This window comes from Ailuropoda melanoleuca, chromosome 2, assembly GCF_002007445.2.
Source record: "Ailuropoda melanoleuca isolate Jingjing chromosome 2, ASM200744v2, whole genome shotgun sequence".
In the NCBI taxonomy this organism is placed as follows: Eukaryota; Metazoa; Chordata; class Mammalia; order Carnivora; family Ursidae; genus Ailuropoda; species Ailuropoda melanoleuca.
The window spans coordinates 57,308,220-57,327,891 of record NC_048219.1 but is presented as its reverse complement, the minus strand read 5'-3'; the positions used below and the strand labels follow the sequence as shown (position 1 = coordinate 57,327,891).

The 19,672-nt window shown below is 34.1% G+C and overlaps 2 protein-coding genes across 3 annotated transcripts in view; one reads left to right on the top strand and one right to left on the bottom strand.

The window, feature by feature from the left end:
- Positions 1–19,672, top strand: part of ODF2L (outer dense fiber of sperm tails 2 like) — a 312,052-nt gene that overhangs the window by 43,934 nt on the left and 248,446 nt on the right. The window lies entirely within an intron of this gene.
- LOC100478635 (calcium-activated chloride channel regulator 1) lies at positions 779–18,211 on the bottom strand. The gene is made up of 14 exons (XM_002931161.1): positions 18,053–18,211; positions 16,784–16,924; positions 15,895–16,042; positions 15,402–15,510; positions 13,181–13,361; positions 12,230–12,457; positions 11,186–11,410; positions 8,831–9,008; positions 7,648–7,748; positions 7,075–7,299; positions 6,290–6,560; positions 5,575–5,742; positions 4,602–4,841; positions 779–1,119 (listed from the first exon to the last, which is right to left on the bottom strand). The coding sequence occupies exons 1-14, from the start codon at positions 18,209–18,211 to the stop codon at positions 779–781; spliced, it is 2,715 nt and encodes a 904-aa protein (XP_002931207.1).

Genomic DNA, 19,672 nt, shown 5'->3' with positions numbered 1-19,672 from the left:
CATTAATTTGTTTAGTGAATATCTATTGGATATCAATTATGTGTCAAGTACTATTCTAGAAGCTGAGAATACAGCAATGAAAAAGAAAGCCCTGCCCTGATGAGGCATCATGCTGCTAATACTCTTAGGACCTTATAAAGTCTCAGAATATAAATAGGACTTTATTGTGATGTTTCACAATGCACACAAAAAAGCATTCTTTCTACTAGTCATGTCATACCTAGGGTCAAAACTTTAATATACCACTGTTAATCAATAATAAAAAAAACAAATTTAACCTTCTTACTGTTTTAGACCTTTCTCATTGAAAAATTATCTTACTGTCCATTTTGATTATAGTTTATATAAATATGCAGTATTCATTCATAAGCAAGAATGAAACCTAAATAATTTTACCATAAAATTATGTTTGTTGTAGATATATAAATATTTTTCAAACAGCTTGGATGAATTCTGATTTTGTTAATATATGAAATGAATTTATAGTACACTCTGAAAATGCTTCTTGAAACACCTTCAAGTACAAATATGCATTTTCTTTTTTTATTGTGTTAATAAATGGATTTTTCAAAGATAGGAAATAGTATATTCATTTTGATTTACATTTAGCAACTAATTAGTTCATTAATTAGTATTAATGAACTCAAGTAGTTAGGAAATTTACAACTTTGTACATTTACAAAGAGTTTTGTTATAGACAAGTATAGCAAGTTAAATTCTTAATAAATTTTAATCAAGTATGTATAAATTGAATATTATTTCTAATACACTTATTAGTTTAAAATATAGATAAAATCACAGCTAATCCCCAAATTGCCAAACTGGTTGCAAAAATCTTGGTACCCAGAGCAGGGACACTGGATTCCTGCGGAGGAATAAACTTGGTTGCTTGTGCAATGTTAGAAACCTCTGAGGTGAGATTAGCTTCATGGATGGCTTGAATTGCAATATAGAATTTGGTGCCATTTTCTATTTTAAAAGGTTCTGGTTTAAATTCAAAATTTTCTATTGAGCCAGCCTCCTTAGGTATCAGACTAGTAGTGTTCACTAAAGCAGCATTGTCAAAATCTTCTTGGAGATCCAGGAAACACTTACTTATTCTTATAATGTAGCTGTTGGCTGAAAAACAATAGATACTTCATGTATATTACAATCACTAGGATGCCTTATTTCCACCATACTGTCTTGCACTTAGAGGCCCATCAGAAATGCACACTAGGATTTGGACATGGAAATCATAGATGTAGGTTTTATCTGATTATTCCATCTTCTTTCTTTTAAGAACAAATATGTGAGCAGTTTGTTAATCTAGTTATCTAATCACAAAAATTAATTCAAAATCATATAGTACTAAAAAATGAAATCTAGATTTTTTTTTATCTTATTTATTTGACAGAGACAGACAGCCAGCAAGAGAGAGAACACAAGCAGGGGGAGTGGGAGAGGAAGAAGCAGGCTCCTAGTGGAGAAGCCTGATGTGGGGCTCGATCCCAGAACACTGGGATCACACCCCGAGCTGAAGGCAGACTCTTAATGACTGTGCCACCCAGGCGCCCCTAGATTTTTGTTTTTTTAAGAAATAGAAATATAAAGATCTGACTCTACTTTTAGAACAAGGAGCACAGTAACATTCAAGTATAGGAAAGACATTCAGTACCTCACAACTGTATTATTTCTCATTAAGCTGAGAGGAAGTAATAGGAGGGGGGAGTGGGAGATCAGTAGAGTGGGAGGACAGGGATAAGGATAAAGGGCAAAAGGAAGCAGAGAGGCTAGGACGTGTACTAATTAAAATGTGCTTAAGAGCTTAGGCAGACTTTGATTAGTACCTTAATTCTACACTTTCTAGCTGTGTAACAAAGAAAAATATATTTCACCTTTTTTACCTTCAGTTTTCTTATCTATAAAGTGGAGATTCAGTCATTCAATTAATTCAACAAGTATTTACTGAATGCCTACTACTTGAGTGGTGAGAATTATATATGGTAATGCATGAAAAGTGTTTAGCAGAATGTCTGGGACCTAAATGTTTGAAATATTAGTTATTATTATAACTGTTACTTTGTCAAGAAAAGAAAGGAAGATGTTGATGTAATTTTTTTTATTCCAAAATGCTTTTAGAGATCTACCAGAGCTATCAATATAAAAATATATTCTCACATTCTTAAATGCCATAAATAAAACATCAAATGTCTTTTTTTGAAGTGAAGACTATTTTTTCATGAAATGTTGAAAATGTTTTAAAGATGTGGTGAATAACTTCAATTTAGTGGTTAAAAAAAAATTCAGACACGCTGCCTTAACATCCTAGTTTTTCAATATTAGGCCTTATTGATCCATTTTACTACTCTTCACACACACCCTGCATTCCATTTAGGTGGTTCTTTCTATCTATCATTCATCTATCTATCAATCTATTTATCATCTAGCTTTTATTTTAATTTAGATATTTTATTGTGAAATTTTGCTTTTTGACCTTGATCATATTATTTGGTTCCTTCTCCCCCTGTCTGACTCCCTGGATGTGCCACCCTCTCCCTATTTATGCAAATTGTACTCATTCTTCAAGGCCCAACAGGAAGCCCAACATCTTCATGAAGACTTGTTTACATATTTTATCCACCCTGATGACTTTCTGCCACGAACTCCTATTTCATGGAATGGAGTTTTCTAGATTATTTTATGGAGGTTCAATTTATCTTTCCAATTAGATCATATTCTTTGTCTTAGGACAAAGGGTATGTTTTATATTCCTTTTGTATCAACTAGAGTATCTGGCACTGTGTTGGGTTTGTATTTGACCTCTTATTGACCAACAATATAGGCATTAAGTTGATGCCCCAGGTGATAGAATTATAGAATTATAAAATATTGGAATTACATATACATGTTTTAATACTTCTAGGTCACCTAGTAATTCTTATATTTGACAGGTATGGAAACTGGGTCCCTGAGAATTTAAGAATTTAATTGGATTTTATATAGATTTTCATTTATTCTTTGAGATACTGCTACTGCCGCCTTTTGCAATGCTTGATGATAACATTTGATAGCAACTACAACCTCTTCTTATTTGTCAAAAGGAAAGAGAGATTAGATTCCACCTAATTTTAGGTATTTGTTTATTTAGGTTAAACATAGTGAAGTTCTTTCTCTCCCAGGATCCAGATATAATGCAATCTTTCTTCTTTTGGTTTCTATAATCAGCATGAGGGCATTTATTATGAACCCAATCTTGAAGTAAAGGCAACATCTTGACTGAATTGAACTCTGAATTAAACATTTGGTCAGGTAAATTTATTTGTGGCTTTTTCAGTGGAGGTATTTTTTTTTTAAATTCTGCTATATCTTTAAGGATCATGGCATGAAAAAATAATGTATTTCAAAGGTTGTCATGATAAGAGTTTTCAACATTGAGGTACAAAAGAGCTCTTTGTGGGTATTCTGTTTTCTTTGGTTTTAGAATGATTTTTTTCCTTACATAATATGACAAAAAGAAATACCGCTTTGAAAAATGCTACATAGGAAATGAAAGATTAAAAAGCATCTTTTCTTTTGAGACTACGCGCAGTGTGAGGTTTATTGTAATCCAGGGGAAAGAGTGTTGAACATGGGGCTTTTCAGCTCTGGCAACCCCTGAGAAATTATATATATTGATATTGTCTATTGCTTTCATCTCCCCACCTTTAAGGGAAAAGAGCAAGATTGGCTTTATCTCAAAAGAATCTACTAGTGTAGCACAATATTGGACTATGATAGGCATTCAATAAATACTAGTTAAATTCAGTCTAAAGTGTAGATAAAAGTGACTCAACCTTCTAGAATGAGGACAATTTATTATAAAGAACTTTGAATGAATGAGATATTTCGGCTTTGAACTTTATTCAAACTCCATGGCCAAATTTCTCCAACTAGTGAGTTTCTCTGCATATGATCCTCTCTCTCCATGGGACACCTTCACTTAACTTTGCTAATTTCTTTCATTCTTTAAAACTTAGGTCAGGGATAGTTGTCCCTGGGAAGCCTTTTAAGATAGACCTTGTGATCTTAACCCCTGCCTAGGAGTTATGACTTTCCAATGGGCTCCCATATCATCCTGTGCTGACAACAACACATTTCATATCACATTCTGTACAATTGTGTGTTTACTTGCCAAAGCTGTCTTCTGCACGCAACTGACTGTTAAGAGTGGGGTTTATTTCTTAGGAACCTAACAGTGTTTCAACAAAAGACCAATGAATGAATGAAGTTGTACAGATACAGAAACACTTAGAAAAACTTTTCTTTGTTAAAGGGAGAAGAAAATGCAATAGAAAGCTGTTAACTCATTCTTCTCAAAGTCATTTCTAAGATGGTTCATATTGTGAGAGGCAGTTTGGTACAACAGAATTGATAAGAGTGGGTTAGATTTCTAGGATATTAAATATAGAAATAATTTGGGCCAGTTCATTACCTCTTTTTTATATCTGAAAGTAGGTGAGTAATGGCCCATAGTAAATACTCCATACATATTATTTGTAAGTAGGACATTAGACAATTCCTAGCAAATGAAAGCCAAAAGGATTTCTTTTATATATTTTAAAACATAATATGACACTTACCTTTTCCTTTGTCAAGGACGTTGCCAGGGGCAGTCCATGAAAGTTGAATGTGATCCTCTTTAACCTTAGCCTCAAGGTCTGTGATTTTGCCAGGTGGGAACACAGGAGTACGACTACCAGCAGGAGGAGCTCCTGATACAGTAAATGACCCTCCAGAGGTTAGTCGGCTGAAGTCTTCTACTTTAGCTTCTGACACGTCATCTTTGACTTCAGGCCTGGGTGGGTTCAGTATAATTTTACCTACAAAGAAAGTAATTTTGTGACTTTTCATAATGCTAGGTCTATTCTTCATCTTGTAATCTCATCTTGCAGCCATAGAGGGGTTAATATTGATTGAGTATAGACATTGAAAAAGTAACAGCTGTTAGTGAAAAAAAGCTTGTTTTATTGGTGTCATTTTAAAATTGATGAGACATTATGCAATGTTAGAACTATCTCTTAACTCACCTGTCTTTATTACTTAATTGTAAATTCTTTGAACACAAGGATGGTGTCTTATTTATCTTTTTAGCTACATCATCTAGCACAATGCTTGCCACATAGGGAGGTGCTCAGTAATTTTTTTTAAAAAAATATTTTATTTATTCATTTGGCAGAGAGAAAGAGAGAGAGCGCAAGCAGGGGAAGTAACAGGAAGAAGGAGACGGAGAAGCAGGCTCCCCGCTGAGCAGGGAGCCCAATGTGGGGCTTGATCCCAGGACCCGTGACCTGAGCTGAAGGCAGACACTTAACTGACTGAGCCATCCAGGCAACCCAGTAATTTTTTTTCAATGTAAATGAAATGAACTGAGGAGGGTATAAACAAAACATGTGGGAAGCATAGTCCAGCGCTAGGTCTTTTAACATAAATATGGCTTTGAAATACACAGATGATTATATAATTGTATGTTTTCCATAGCACATAATATTTTCAGTGCTTACCACATGTAACTTATCTAAACAAATGACACATTTCTATATTAATGCCACTTACCATTTTCAATGTAGCCTGGTATATACATAGCTCTGTTTTGTTGTCTTAAACTCAGTCTAGCCATGTTATTTCTTGTTTGGGCATGTACTTTTAAACTGTATCTACCATTTCCATGGTATTCTGTAAAATATCTTGAGTAGATGCCATCATTCTTCACAGTATCAGCGCCTAGATATTATAATATAATAATTAGCCATTCGACAGAATGACAAGTCCTAAGCACTGTTCATGACCACTAGTGTTGGCAATCATTTTGGGAGTGAGTATAGCACAGTGGTTTAAGTACATGAACCCCAGAATCAGACTGCTTGGGTTCAGAGCCTGGCCTGGCTACTTGCTAACCTTTGACCTTGGAAAAGTAATTCATGGTAAACATTCAATTAACATTAGCTATTATTATTTCATATAGGAATGCTAACAAAATAAGGAAAATACAATTAAACTGGAAGAGGCATATGCAAAACACTGACACAAATAAAATAGAGAAAAATTATACTCAATTTCCATGAGGAAAGTAAAATTGTTCATAAAATTTAAAGATAAATGTGCTCATATCTAAGTGTAGTCAAGATAGCAGAATAAAAAGTATTAAAAACAAAAATCAAATTTGATTTACTTAAAAATTGATTCACATATGTAGGAAATATTGATTTCTAAGTTATGCGACTGTAGTAGGATTTTAGGTTCAGTGAAAGTTGATGCAGATTCTTATTACCTGCACCATTGTCCCAGAGCTCCAGTATTACTTGATGTCCATCTTCGGTTTCTATAATGGCTGTTACGTTGATTCCCAGAACAGGCAAAAACCCTTGACTGACTTGTGCGTAAACAATCATTGGGCTAGGATAATGTGTTGTACTTCGGCTCATGTGAGCAGTTGCAATTACCGGGAGTGTGGTAGGACTTCTTGCTCGAGTAGTCATTGTCACCGTTAGCATTTGAGATTTGGCATGTTTATTTAGAAGGCTGTAAGTCCAAGTACCTGTCTGAAAATCCAACATATCTATTTGAGAGTTTTTGTAATACTTTCCTATTCTTGTTTGGAATAAAAAATTATTTAGAAATTTAAGCAGAGTAATAGTAATGATTTTTAATATTCAATTTTATAAGCTAGTAAAGAGTATGGATACAAATCTCTATTCTTGGCTTTTTTTTTTAAGATTATTTTGAGAGAGAATGAGAGTGAGAGAAAGAGCCGGGGCAGGGAGGTATATTGGTGCGGGCAGGGGCAGAGGGAAGGGCAGAGGGAGAGACTGTCTTAAACTCCATGCTGAGCACAGAGCCTGACATGGGGCTCGATCTCAGGATCCCGAAATCATGACCTGAGCTGAAACCAAGAGTTGGACATTTAACTGACACCACTCAGGCATCCCTTGGCTTCTTTTTTGTGATAGATGATCTGTTGCTGCTTTAATATTAACAGTGTGGTAGATGTTATCTTCACTTTTTCCCCTCGAAGTTGATTGATAAATCATGGAGAAAATAAAAGAATATTCTTACCTCTGCAATACCTGGTATTCGAAGACGGGCAGACCGAATATTTAGTTTATCTACTCTGAAATCTGAGGTTTCATATTTTGTTCCTTTTGGATCTTGGAGAAGAATTTCTGGCTTTTGTATTGTCCATGTGACAACAAAGAAAGTGTCATTTCCAACTGTACTATCCACAGGTACTGTACCATTTAGCCATTTTCTTCCTGTAATATTCAAGGCTTTACTTTCTAGCTGTTACATAAATAAAACAAAGAACAGAAAGAACCAATCTGTAATTATAGTTAATAAAATTTCAAAGTTTTGTCAGTTCAGAGTAATTCTAAATTTATGTCTAAGATTTCAATGAAATAAGAATTATTTTCAAGAATTTTGCAAATAAAAACATTATGATTATAAATAATAGATGAATCAGAAAAAAGATAGCTACAAGTGTCACAGAAAAGCAAATTCAGTAAGAATGTTTTTCAGTAAAATATTTTCAGGCAAAAGAGTTATTTATTAGAGAAAGAAATGACTATTTAAGATAATGGAAATTTATTACAAATGTGAAAAGGCAAATAATTTTTCTGAGATACCAACCTGAATAGCCTGCTGAGTGATGCTGCCACTTCTAGATGAAATTCTACTAAAAGCATCAGTAAGGCCATTTATGTCTTTATTGGCATAAAAACGATATCCTCCTAAAATGGAATTGTATTTACTTTTATAATACTAATTTTAATTGGGAAAATCATGCTTGTTCTTGTGCTCTTATCAATATAAATTTGAAGCAAACTTAAAGAACTGGCCAAATATTATTGTTTTTATATCAGTCATTAGATGTAAGGGCCTGCCACATTAGTAAAGCTGATCTAATCCCTAAATACTGTTATAAAAATGAAATTTAAGACAATATTTTGAACCAGCTGCTTATTTTTAGTTGTGTCTAAGGTATACCAAAACAATTTTAGAGAATACCAGTTTAGAATTAAGTAAAAATTAAGTGAGAAAATAAATAATATAGGAGTTAACAAAGAAATTACACAGGAATAAGGAATGGAAAAGGATGGGATGCTTGGGCAGCTCAGTCAGTTAGGTGTCCGACTCTTGATTTTGGCTCAGGTCATGATCTCAGGGTCATGAGATCCAGTCCCTCCAGGGACTCTGTGCTGGGTATGGAGCCTGCTTAAGATTCTTTCTCTCCCTCTCTCTCTGCCCCCGCCCCCCCCCCACACCTTGTGCACACACATGCTCTCTTTTTCTTTCTCCAAAAAACCAAAAAAAAAAAAAAAAAACCAAAAAACCAACGGAAGAGGATGGATTGCTGGGGGCAAGAACTGTTAATCAGGAATTTACAGCCTTGGGCAAATCATTTGTACTCTGTAGGTTTCCATTTCTTCTTCTATGAATTAGGGTTATCTGAATCTTGACTGTAGGATTGGACAGGACAAATATGAGCAAGAATGTTGGAATTGCAGTTGAGGAAGTCATTAGTAGCCATGGAGAAAGAAGTTTCAATTTGGTGGTATTGGTAGAAAGTGGTAAGAAATTAATGAAGACAGAGAATATTGACAATATTAGAAGCTGGTATAGGTAGAAATGCAGAGAGGTGGGGGCAGGGAAGAGGAAAGATTAATTTGTAGGATAAGGACAAGGAAGGGACAAAGATTAAAATTTAGGATAGGAAATGTATGAGCAGTGTTGTAGTTTAAGGGGAAAGAGCCCTGGGAATGGGAGAGACTGAAAATATATTTTCTGTTCAAACTATATTCCAAAGGTTTACCAGTCATATTTGACAAGGTCTCCAGTTCTCTGGCAGCAGAAGGTCCCAGAGCAATGGTGTGGATGACTGCACCACTTTGCTTTACCTCCTCAAAGCATGAGCTTATTTGATCATCTTCCCCGTCTGTTAGTAATATGATTTCAGAACCGGAAGTACTCTGGTTACTGTGGATAATTGCCTGGTAATGAAAAATCAGATGATTAGTACAGAATATCATAACTCAATAAATTTAAAATAAGAATAAACCCACTCTTTAGTCTTGGAGAAGTCTTTAGGCCTATGCATCAGAGTAAGCAAAAGGAAACTGCATTGTCATTCCAGGCTGAGTTGGCATAGAAATGAGCGTAATGTACAATAGTCTTGTAGGTTTTCAAAGACAAAGTGTTAACAGTGCTTCTAATCCTTTCAGATATATTCAAGCTACCCAAGAGAGAAATAATAAAACACTTAGAACAATGCCTAGCAAGTAGTAAGTACTAAGTGAATGTTAGTTATTATTATTATTCCAGGAGATGCTTGAGGTAGAGGCAAATGATCCTGGCAGTTTTGGCAGCATACTGGGCAACATTTGCAAAGCCATGACTAAAGGCAGGTATGCAAAGTTAAATGATGTGCCTTTTTATGTATTTTAGTTGATCATTGAAGAATCTGAGGATTTCCTGGAAAAAACATTGACCTGCCATAAAGTAGGAAGTTTATAAATTTATCAAGTATTATAAATTTTTTTGTCTTTTCCTGATTTCTATCAAGAGTATTTGCTAAAAATCTTTAGTCAGACAAATTGAGAGTAAATTCTACCTCTGCCATTTGCTAAATAGAATATCTAGCATTTAGTTCCCCACCATGTATAATAGAGTTCTATAAATAGCACAGTGTAATGATTAGCTTTTTGGATTTTGGAATAAGAAAGACCAGGTTTTGAATCCTACCTAGATTTGCTAGTTACTGACTATATGATCTTAAGAATGATATTTAATTACTCTGAACCTTAGTTTCCTTATGTGCAAAATGGGTGTAATTATAATACCTGACTAAAAAAGCAATGGTAAAGGTAAATAAGATCATACATGTATTTAACATAGGCAATAATGTAGTACATGCTCAATAAATTTTAGCTGTTATGGTGATGATTATGTAAGTAAAATGCTATCTATTGCTATGGTTTTGTTTTAAAAGTAATTAAGACATATTTATAACTTTGAATGTGACTTGACATAATCTGTTCAGCAATAGACTCTGTGGTCAAAATATCCATAGATATATATCAAAATATATTAAGAAAAACATACGAAGCAATATGTTAAAACATTAAGACACATTCCCAATATATAATACTATCATATTTTACAAGTGAATAAACACATATAAGAATTATTTTTATAATAATAGCAGTCCTTTCTTGAGCACTTACTTATCTTACATAATTCTCATAATTAAATGAGATAGGTACTATTGTTTTCCACATTCCCTTAGTTGAGTAAACTAAGACTTTCTGAGTTGGTATCTTACCCAAGGTCATTTAGCTAATAAATAATAGAGCCAGAATCCTAGGTTTGCCTGAATCCAGAGCCTGTGTGCCTTCTTAAAGCAACATGCTTTATAAAAATTAGACTCCACGAGAAAGGTAAGAGATGGTATTAATTTGTGGCCTGGAAAAGGGTAATAATCTCTACTTTTTTAGGTGAAGCAATGAGAGGGTCAGTGAAGGAAAGCAGTTTTCTGTTTTTGTGACTTAAAAAATGACAACAAATAGGCTTCAACAGAGGCTATCTTCAGTTAGAGGAAATTCAAATGCATACCATAAGGCAGGTTAATATAGTGCTGAAAAGTTGCTCCCAATATTTTATTTCACAAATTTTATTTCATTAAACTTCCACCTGTGTTTCTTGGGTTTGGTACTATACTGCTTGAGGAACTATCTTTGTGATTTTTAATTGTCAATTTAACTTGATGAACTAGGGTTTTCTTTATAACATAGAAAGAGTACTAATTTCCCTCTTCCACAGTCCCTTCAACAACATTATTGTTTACTAATAGTAGTTCAGACGTTGGGAGTGATAAAGAAATGGTGAACTCCTCAATAAAATTGCAGTGATTATGTGCATGCTGGATTTTTCTTCCCTTTCTTAACCATTCCCCAATGCAAAACTCAGTACCTCAGGAGTACATTGGTGCAATAAACACACCCAGAGAGGCTACCCAGCTGTAAACAACAGACAGTAGAGGAGTCTTTTAAAAAATATACTACTTCGGTAAGGGACCTATGAGCTCATGACCCTTGTTCAAAGATAGTGGGGTAAAAATAAAAACAATGGTAAATGGCAAATGATATTTAGAAAAGCATTTTTATTTTACCTGGAATCCTGCTCTGAGACCACTGCAAATTGAAGTTCCACCACTAGCTTCTCGAGGCAGATTTGCAGTGATCTTTTCATAAGCATTATCGCCAATTATATCTGTTAGGTAGTTTAGGATTGTAGCCAGACTTTCAAACGTGACCATCCCAACCAAAGATCCCTTTTCAATAATTTGAATCAAGTATAGTTCTGCTGCTTGATTCATTCGTAAGAGACGGTCTTCCTGTAAGAAAAAGATGTCTGATTAATTCCTGAGTCTCCTCAAATCTTGACAGATTGGTGAAAGACAGTTGTTCATGGGCCAGAGATCTTGATAGTAATTGATTACCATGTTTTAGAATTTGACTCCTTTATTTTATTAAAAAGAAATAATATTAAAGAAAAATTGAAAAATCAGTCATGTTATACTTAGTAAAGCCTTAAAAATCTGTGCCTTTTTATTTAACGGTTTTATATTCAGGAATTTCTGCTAAGAAAATAATTTAAAAATGCATACAAAAATGTTCATTGCAACATATTTTTTATAACAAGCTGAAAACTCTAAAATGTCCAGTAACAGGAGGCTGACTAAATTATAGTATGTGTATATGATACAATCATTAAAAATTATATCATGAAATCATTTTTTTCCATAGGGAGTGTTTAAGGTATAGTAAGTAAAAAATCATATTATAAAATATTATACAAAATATAATCACATTTTTGAGGAGGAAAAACAATTACACAAACAGAAAAAAGACTGGAATGACATATGCTCAGTGGTGGAATTATGGATAAACTTTTTTGTTCAGTTATAGTATTTCTAGTTTATTAGAACTAAAGGTTAAAGAATAAACATAATCCATAGTCCAATCATCTTAATGTAACAATTATTTTAGTGTATTATCTTCTAGTACTTGTCTATATAGAATTATTGTACTAAAAGTTATTAGAGTAATAAATATATATCTTAGTTAGCTTAATAGAATTAAACCTAAGATTAAATTATATTTCCAGTAGCTTAGCTACTTAATTTAAGAGAACTAACAAATAAATGTCTTACTGAACTCATGCTTCCAGATTTATCAAGTACCAAACAGACTACTCGCTGTTTGGACTTCAGCAATGAAAATGTAGGATGAGGTGGTGGATCAGTTCCTTTCATGGGAGATGCATTCTGAAAATCATCAGAGTCCATAATTACATCCCATGTGCTTCTGCTACTACACATTTTGTTTTGTAGGTTTGGAGCTTCTGTATTGTGAGTTTTTGCTGTACAAAATTCAGTTACCTGGAAAAAAGTCAATTAGAAGACACTATTACAATAACTGGTAAACATTACTTTCCAAATATGCAGTTATTGTGGACAATGCTGCTATGAACATTGGGGCCAAGGCACCTGTTCTTATCCACTCAACTTTATACATCGAAACCAGATATTTCAGGTCAAACATTAGCTTTAAAACTTGAATTATTGTGTTATTATTTTATAATTGATCGGCCTGGTAATTGTGAACTTTTCCCTTAAGTTTGTCATGTAGAAACAGAGCCATGTATATTTTCACAGTATCACTTTGCAATAGCTTGATGTACTTTAGCGTGAAGATACTAGAAAATCTAGAATGTTAGTACTTATCCAAAGCTATAGAATGAGTTACTTTGGAAAAGTAGTATGATTAACAGAAGGGAGAATTAAAAGTAAGGTTGTAGTTTTAGAACTACACAAATCTACAGAAGTCAAATGAGGGAAGGGATGTTGTAAGAAATAATGTGTGTTATCAGTGAAAAGGGTACAGTTCTACTTCTGAAGAAAAGAAACAGGTTTATAAAAAAAGGTGGAATAATTTATGGACACACCCTGACACAGGCTAGAGAAAGTAGCCATTAAGTTAATTGTCTGAGTAATCGCCTTCATTTCTTTTGGTATACATAATTTCATAGTAGAAAATATAGCTTCTCTAATTAATTTTTCCTGAAGTGTTCCTTTGTGAAACTAGAAAAAGAAGGTACTTACAGAATCGATACTTTGCACAAACATTATGGAGTCCCTTGCAGTCTGGGATTTTTCTGGGATAAATGTACACTTTGCTTCATACAGCCCTGTCTGTGAGTCACGCCTGCATGGCCTTGTTATACAGCTGCTTCCCTGACATTCCTTGAAAACCACATTAATGCCAGTAATATGAGTTGAACATCTATGATGAAAGAATTAAATTACATTTATATATGAAGACCAGAAATCATTAGAAAAGACTAACATCCTAAAATCTTTCCCTTAATGATAATTGCTACAGATCATGGACAAACATTTCATTTTGACAGAAGAAGTCACAGTGTCCTGCCTCTATTTACAATTGATATCAATAAGAACAATCATGCCAGCTCGTAGTTATTAACATTCATTGCTCGCTAATGTAATCAATAAATCTATTATCCTTGTGACCTTGGACTAAAGATAATTCCTAAGCTATAGGGATGTTGTGAAGATAAAATGAGTTAAGAGATACAGAGGAGTTGCTTCCTAGTGGGGATGAGGGAGTCAATATAATGCTGAAAACCCTCTTAAGTTTCTATGTGTGTGATACAAACACATACACACATATTGCTATGTAGATATAAACATATATACACATATGCATGTATGCCATACATACAAAACCATGTGTGGTTTTGTGTTTATAGGATTTTGGAATTTACATTTTGAAATCCACTGAGCTAGATTGAAGAACAAAATAAAAATAAGCATTGCATGGAAATGCTTGTGCATTCAAATAAACTGTTTAGTCTTTATGATTAGTAAGATAATTGTCAATTTCCTGGCAAGGAATGGGGGGTGGAGTATGGGTAAAAGATTCTAAAGAGTTCCTAGTTATCTGTAGGATTTAGTTTTATTCCGCATTAATATTAAGTGTCATGATATTAATCCACTTAGATAAATTTTTTTTGTATTGTAAGGATTAAAGGAGATGGTGAGGAATATATTCCAAGAGGGTTAGCGCTAGGGTAAGCCTAAAAATTAAACACACAAAGTGCCTGGCACACAGTAGGAATTCATTAAATGTAATTTTAGATAATTGTTTTCACTAATATATCTCTTTTTATGATTGATAAGAAAATTTATTCATTTTCCATTGATTTATCAAAAATTTGTTATTTGATATATTCTTTGTTTAGCTGTTACTTTACTCTGTCCCAGGCCCAAGTCTAGGGAATTAAAAAAAATAGTCAGTCCTCAATGATCTTAAAGTCTAGTGTGGAAAATAAAATTACACAGACCACTACTGCTCCATATGAGAGAAGGCCATGTGTATTGCTTTGGGGACATTCTCACATCTAACACCAAGTGGAGGGATAGGAAAAAGACACTTGGGGAACAAACATTTAAACGGAGTCTGGAAGAATGAACAAGCATTGTTTGGTAAGGGAGGTGGTATGGGGAGGAGTTTCATGGGGCGAGAGCCCTATCTGCATGAGACTCCAGGCAGCTCAGCAGGGATAAAGCGAACAACATGAAGGACATGGGGAGAGGCATGTTTCTCTCACACCTCTTTTCTCTAACATGTTTTTTGTCCCAAGACTTGTTTCCAATTACACTGATTTCTGTTGTTCTTTAATACTCTTTAAATATCTCATATTTAAATATCTCATCTATTTATTAATAGGACCTGTCTAAATCTACCCAGAATTATATTTAAGGAATATAATAATAATAATAAAATATTTATATTTCAAAAATCATTTACTCACTTATCCTTATGCAAAATATTTTTTTTAGCTTAAGATTAAATGAAGAATAAAATATATTTAACATGAAGCTTTAGTAGTTTAATTGGTTTCAATGAAACAGATTCACCTTAAAGAGTTATGAATCAAATGGAGTAAATGATTGGGAAAAATAAATGAATAAAATGAAATAAAGGATATGATAGGAACTTGAACTCCAGTTCTCAGATATCTTAAGGTTTAGGCTACAGCTTTTTCCTTTCTCCTCTGACAATAACATATTTTAGCACAATCCCCATGAATACTGAAATGAATCCCAATTCCTGATTGATCTTGATTCCAAGGTAGAATCCCCAGAAATACCTGGACATATACATAGTAGGACACGTTGGATATTGCAATTAACTGTATGAGCATTCAACCACTGAGATAACTTTTGTTTACCTAGTATAGAATATTTAAAAATAATAAGTGAAAAGTTTTGAAAACACATTTGTTCAACACAATGATACCTTGTTGCTTCAATAGTGTTCCGTCTGGAAATATAGAATGGCCGATCCACATTATACTCATCAAATATTCCCCATCGGAGGTGGGCCCACTCATGGACAAACACTCTGCCTATGAGAGAATGTTGCCACTCATAAATTTATATTTGGAATATTTTAATACAGTTTTCATGTATATTATGTCTCCCTCCACGAGATCCTTAGCTTAATTCAGTCAAAGAACTTTAGAAATTGACACCTTTCATTAGGTCAAAAATGTTGAAATGGGTTAGTATTTATTTTATTTTTAATTTATTATTATTATTTTTATTAAATTTATTATTAAACAAACACAAAGAAATATAATTATGTTGAACATAACTCCTATATTTCTAGATAAAGATATTAATCAGTACTTATTTCTCTTTTTAAAAAATCTTTAAAAATACCATTAATCACAGTGTCATATTTGTTTCCAATGGAAATAAAAATGAAAGTATAAAATAGATATCTCTACCTCGGGACCCATAGATAGGCAAATTATTAGTCAACAAGAAGTTTGGAGTAAAATGTATATATTGTCCTCTTTCCCCACATTGTCCATATTGAAGTGTATAGGGATCATCTCCATATTTTAGGTAAGGATTGGCAACTATGACATCTGCCTAAAAAGCAGAAGAATATACCAAAACATCACAAGAGTGATAGAAACAAGGATTTCTTTTATCTAAATTAAGACAAGTAATATTACTAATTGTTGGGCTGGCCGAGAAAAAGGGTCCAAGACACCCAAGAAGGCCGACTCTCCGGCCAAGAAAACCAACTCTCCCGCCAAGATTTAAACCGATACCCAAGATGGCCGACTCTCCCACTAAGATAACTGACTCTCCCACCAATATTTAAACCAAAACCTAGGCAGGAAACCGAAACCGTCCTACCGATTTCCTCGCCCCCCCCCCACCCACCAGCAGTACCCAATAAAACCCTGCCGCGACTCTCCAAGACAGACTTTCCCCACCCTCAGCGGTGCCCAATGAAAACCCTCGCTGCCCTGCCCTGGGCGCGACTTCCGGGACTCCCCCCTCCGGAGTCGCGGAACATCTCCCGAGGGTGCACACAATAAAGTTCCTCCTAAAGGACATCCTCGCTGCCCTGCCCTGGGCGCAACTTCCCTGATTCAACGCTCTTTCCCGAGTGGGGGAACCTCGCACGAGGGTGCTTGCAATAAAGCTCATCCTCTGGACCATGTTTGCCTCTGCGGTCTCCATTTTATTCGTGGCAAGAGAAACTTTACACTAATTGAATTACTAAAGTAGTGGCTAGGAATTGCTAAAAAATTATGAGTATTAATTTTTAGGAAGCACAGGAAGAAAAAAGCGGTGTAGGAGCTAGATAAAATACCCTACCTGGTCATATGATTCTTGTTTGGGGATTGAGTACTCAGATTTTGACTTCCAGGTCATTGGAATTAAAATGCTTACATTCCTGAAATAAACTCTTCGTTTGGTGGCGTGAAACAAGTAAGTTGAAGCTTCAGTTACCATTTCCTGACAAAATATGGTAACAATTTCATAATGAAATGAGCATGAAAGTATATATAGAAACAAGACACAAATCTAAGCTCCCTTTCCCCCAAATACTTCAGCAAAGCCTAACTGAAAAATAAGTGCAATTTTACTCTCTTTAGTGTGTAAACTTTTCATTTTCACATGCCCAAAAATCAACTCTATTTTTTACCTATCCAGACCTGCATTCAGTATTATGGGTGGGGGAAGGAAATGAATTCTGGGTGAGATATAAAGGTGATTAAGACTGGGAGCTTGTTGGCAAGTTGCTTATTTAATTAAAAAGAGGTGTTTAATAATTGGCTTGAGTTTATAGTTTTGTAGATTTTATACTTTTGAATTGAAAAAATTCACTTTTCTAGAGTTATTTTGAGTTACTTTTTCGTATGGAGTGTCTTCATAAAAGGCAAAGTTTTACCAAGCAGTAATGAAAATAAAAGTATGTAGGTCTCATTGGCTTCACATTCCAGTTTTACCACTTAAGACTGTACAAATCATTAGCTTCTCTCATTTATGCAACAAGGGTAATAATTTACCTGATAGGGTTATTGAGAGGATCAAGGAAGATAGTATATATTAAAATGCTATATATAAAATGTTTTTATTATACTGACTAACCCAAATAAAATTAAGAAGTAAATCAACTTCAGAAATATGCAATATTTTCTTTAAAATCAAATACATCAGAGTTTGTTAGTTTTTCAGAGCTGAACAAGTATGAACAACTGAAAATATGTATAATGAAGATTAGGGCTTAAGTGTAGGTTAGCTATTTAAACATTATACAAATAACTTTACAAAGGTAGATTACGAAAAGAATTCTCCAGTAGGTCTAAGGTCTTTCTGTTAGCTTAGTAAATTGAAGAAATACTATGATTTGGCCTTTTGATAATTTATTAGGGGAATGACTAATACTATTAATATATGAGAAATCATACTTAAACTAAGCAGATGCTAATCTTGACAGTTTAGATACATATTACATAAATGATGAATACTGTCAAAGCAATTTTGGAAAGTAGTAACTCTGTGAGCATATGTATGTGGCAACATGGTTGGAAAATACTTATTGGAATAAAAATAAGTGTATAATAAAGTTTTCTCTCTTACCTTTATGTTTTGAATGAGTTTTTCATCTTCTGGTACCCCAGGGTTAATTGCAATTACAATGCCATCATATCCATTGTTATTCAAATTTACCATTGAGCTTTTCATTCCAGGCAAGAGATGTAAAGCTAAGAAGAGAACAACATACAGACTGAGCACCATTATTGCACATTACAATAAACCTTATGGAAATGCAAGGACAGTATTTATGTATTTCCTTACCTCAGGAATTTGAATCTAGACCAAAATATGTGCACAAATGTAACATTATGAATTACTAAAATATTTTGATGAACTTCCTTATCTCACTTATTTATCCTAAAGATTTAAGTTGTTAAATAACAATGGGGATTATGCTGAACACATTTATCACACTTTCTAGGACAGTTGAGGTCTTAAGTACTCACTGAGTTGAGTAATTCTTTAGATTGTGTAATTGTCATCTTCATCATGGTGGTTAGTCATGGTCATTGTCATCATCATTAAGAGATTGTCCAGTCCTGGGACCTTTTCATAGAAAAGGACTTATGGAAGGATGAGGAACTGAAATAAAAAGCACCAGGAAACAGCAGATGAGAAAGGTGTGTTTGAAAAACAAAACAAAACAAAAAACAAATGAAGGAACTGGAGTGGGAGTGGCAAAGAATTAGGGTCAAAGACTTCCTTTAGGTGGGAGTGATATAAGCACAGTGGTCAGGGACAACTATGGATCAAGAAGAAAATGGGTTTATTGATTACCTTCTGTGATAACTACCTGTGTTTTTCAGTTTTCAAATAGATTGAATGCTGTTAAGTCTTATATAACTTGAAAATAATATGCTTTTAAAAATTTTTTTAAAGATTTTTATATTTTTATTTAAGAGAGTGAGCATGAGTCGGGGCGGGCAGGGCAGATAGGCAGAGGGAGAAGCGGACTCCCCACTGAGTAGGGAGCCTGACATAGAGCTGGATCCCAGGACCCTGAGATCATGACCTGAGCTGAAGGCAGATGCTTAACCGACTGAGTCAACCAGGTGAAAACTTAATAAGCTGTAGTTAAGATTTCTTTTTTGGACTGAATAAATCTGCCAATGTCCCTTAGCTTAAAAATAGTTGTACACATAGCATTGTGGCTGGCTTTGGAGTCAGATAAATCTAAAGCTGACCCTTGCCTTTGTCACTGACAGTCACATGATTCTTAATAAGAGGTGTATGGCTCTTTGGGAAGCACTTCATACAAGACTCCTGGCCCCTAATGAGCACTCACTAAATATTATCCATTATTATTAAACATTATATATTATAAATACAAAGCTTGTTATAAATTTTTTCCAATTATATTCTATATTTTCATTGGCTTCTTTTGTAAAACTTTAAATACAGTCTTCCAGTGTTTAACTGGGGAATAGAGTCTGTGAGCCTATCCCAAAAAGACGAAAGTAGGAATTGTCAGAAGTGAAACTGTAAGCTCATTGTAATGTTCTTTGACCATCTCCATCTATTGACAATATTCTTTCCTTTTTGTCCGGCTTAGGTGTGGTCTCACCTATAAAATCTCATATTATCCACATTAGAAATAATCTTTCTTTCTTTTGTACTCATTTGAATCACTTATTACATATAAACTGTATTGCATTTGTTTTT

Bases quoted from the DNA above. Each gene is read 5' to 3' on its own strand.
- LOC100478635 (XM_002931161.1), bottom strand. From the start codon at position 18,211: ATGGTGCTCAGTCTGTATGTTGTTCTCTTCTTAGCTTTACATCTCTTG. The intron at 12,458-13,180 runs GTAAGTACCTTC...ACTTTTTTCCAG, and splicing joins TTGTGCAAAGTATCGATTCT to GTAACTGAATTTTGTACAGC. The intron at 1,120-4,601 runs GTAAGTGTCATA...ATTGTTTTTCAG, and splicing joins CGTCCTTGACAAAGGAAAAG to CCAACAGCTACATTATAAGA.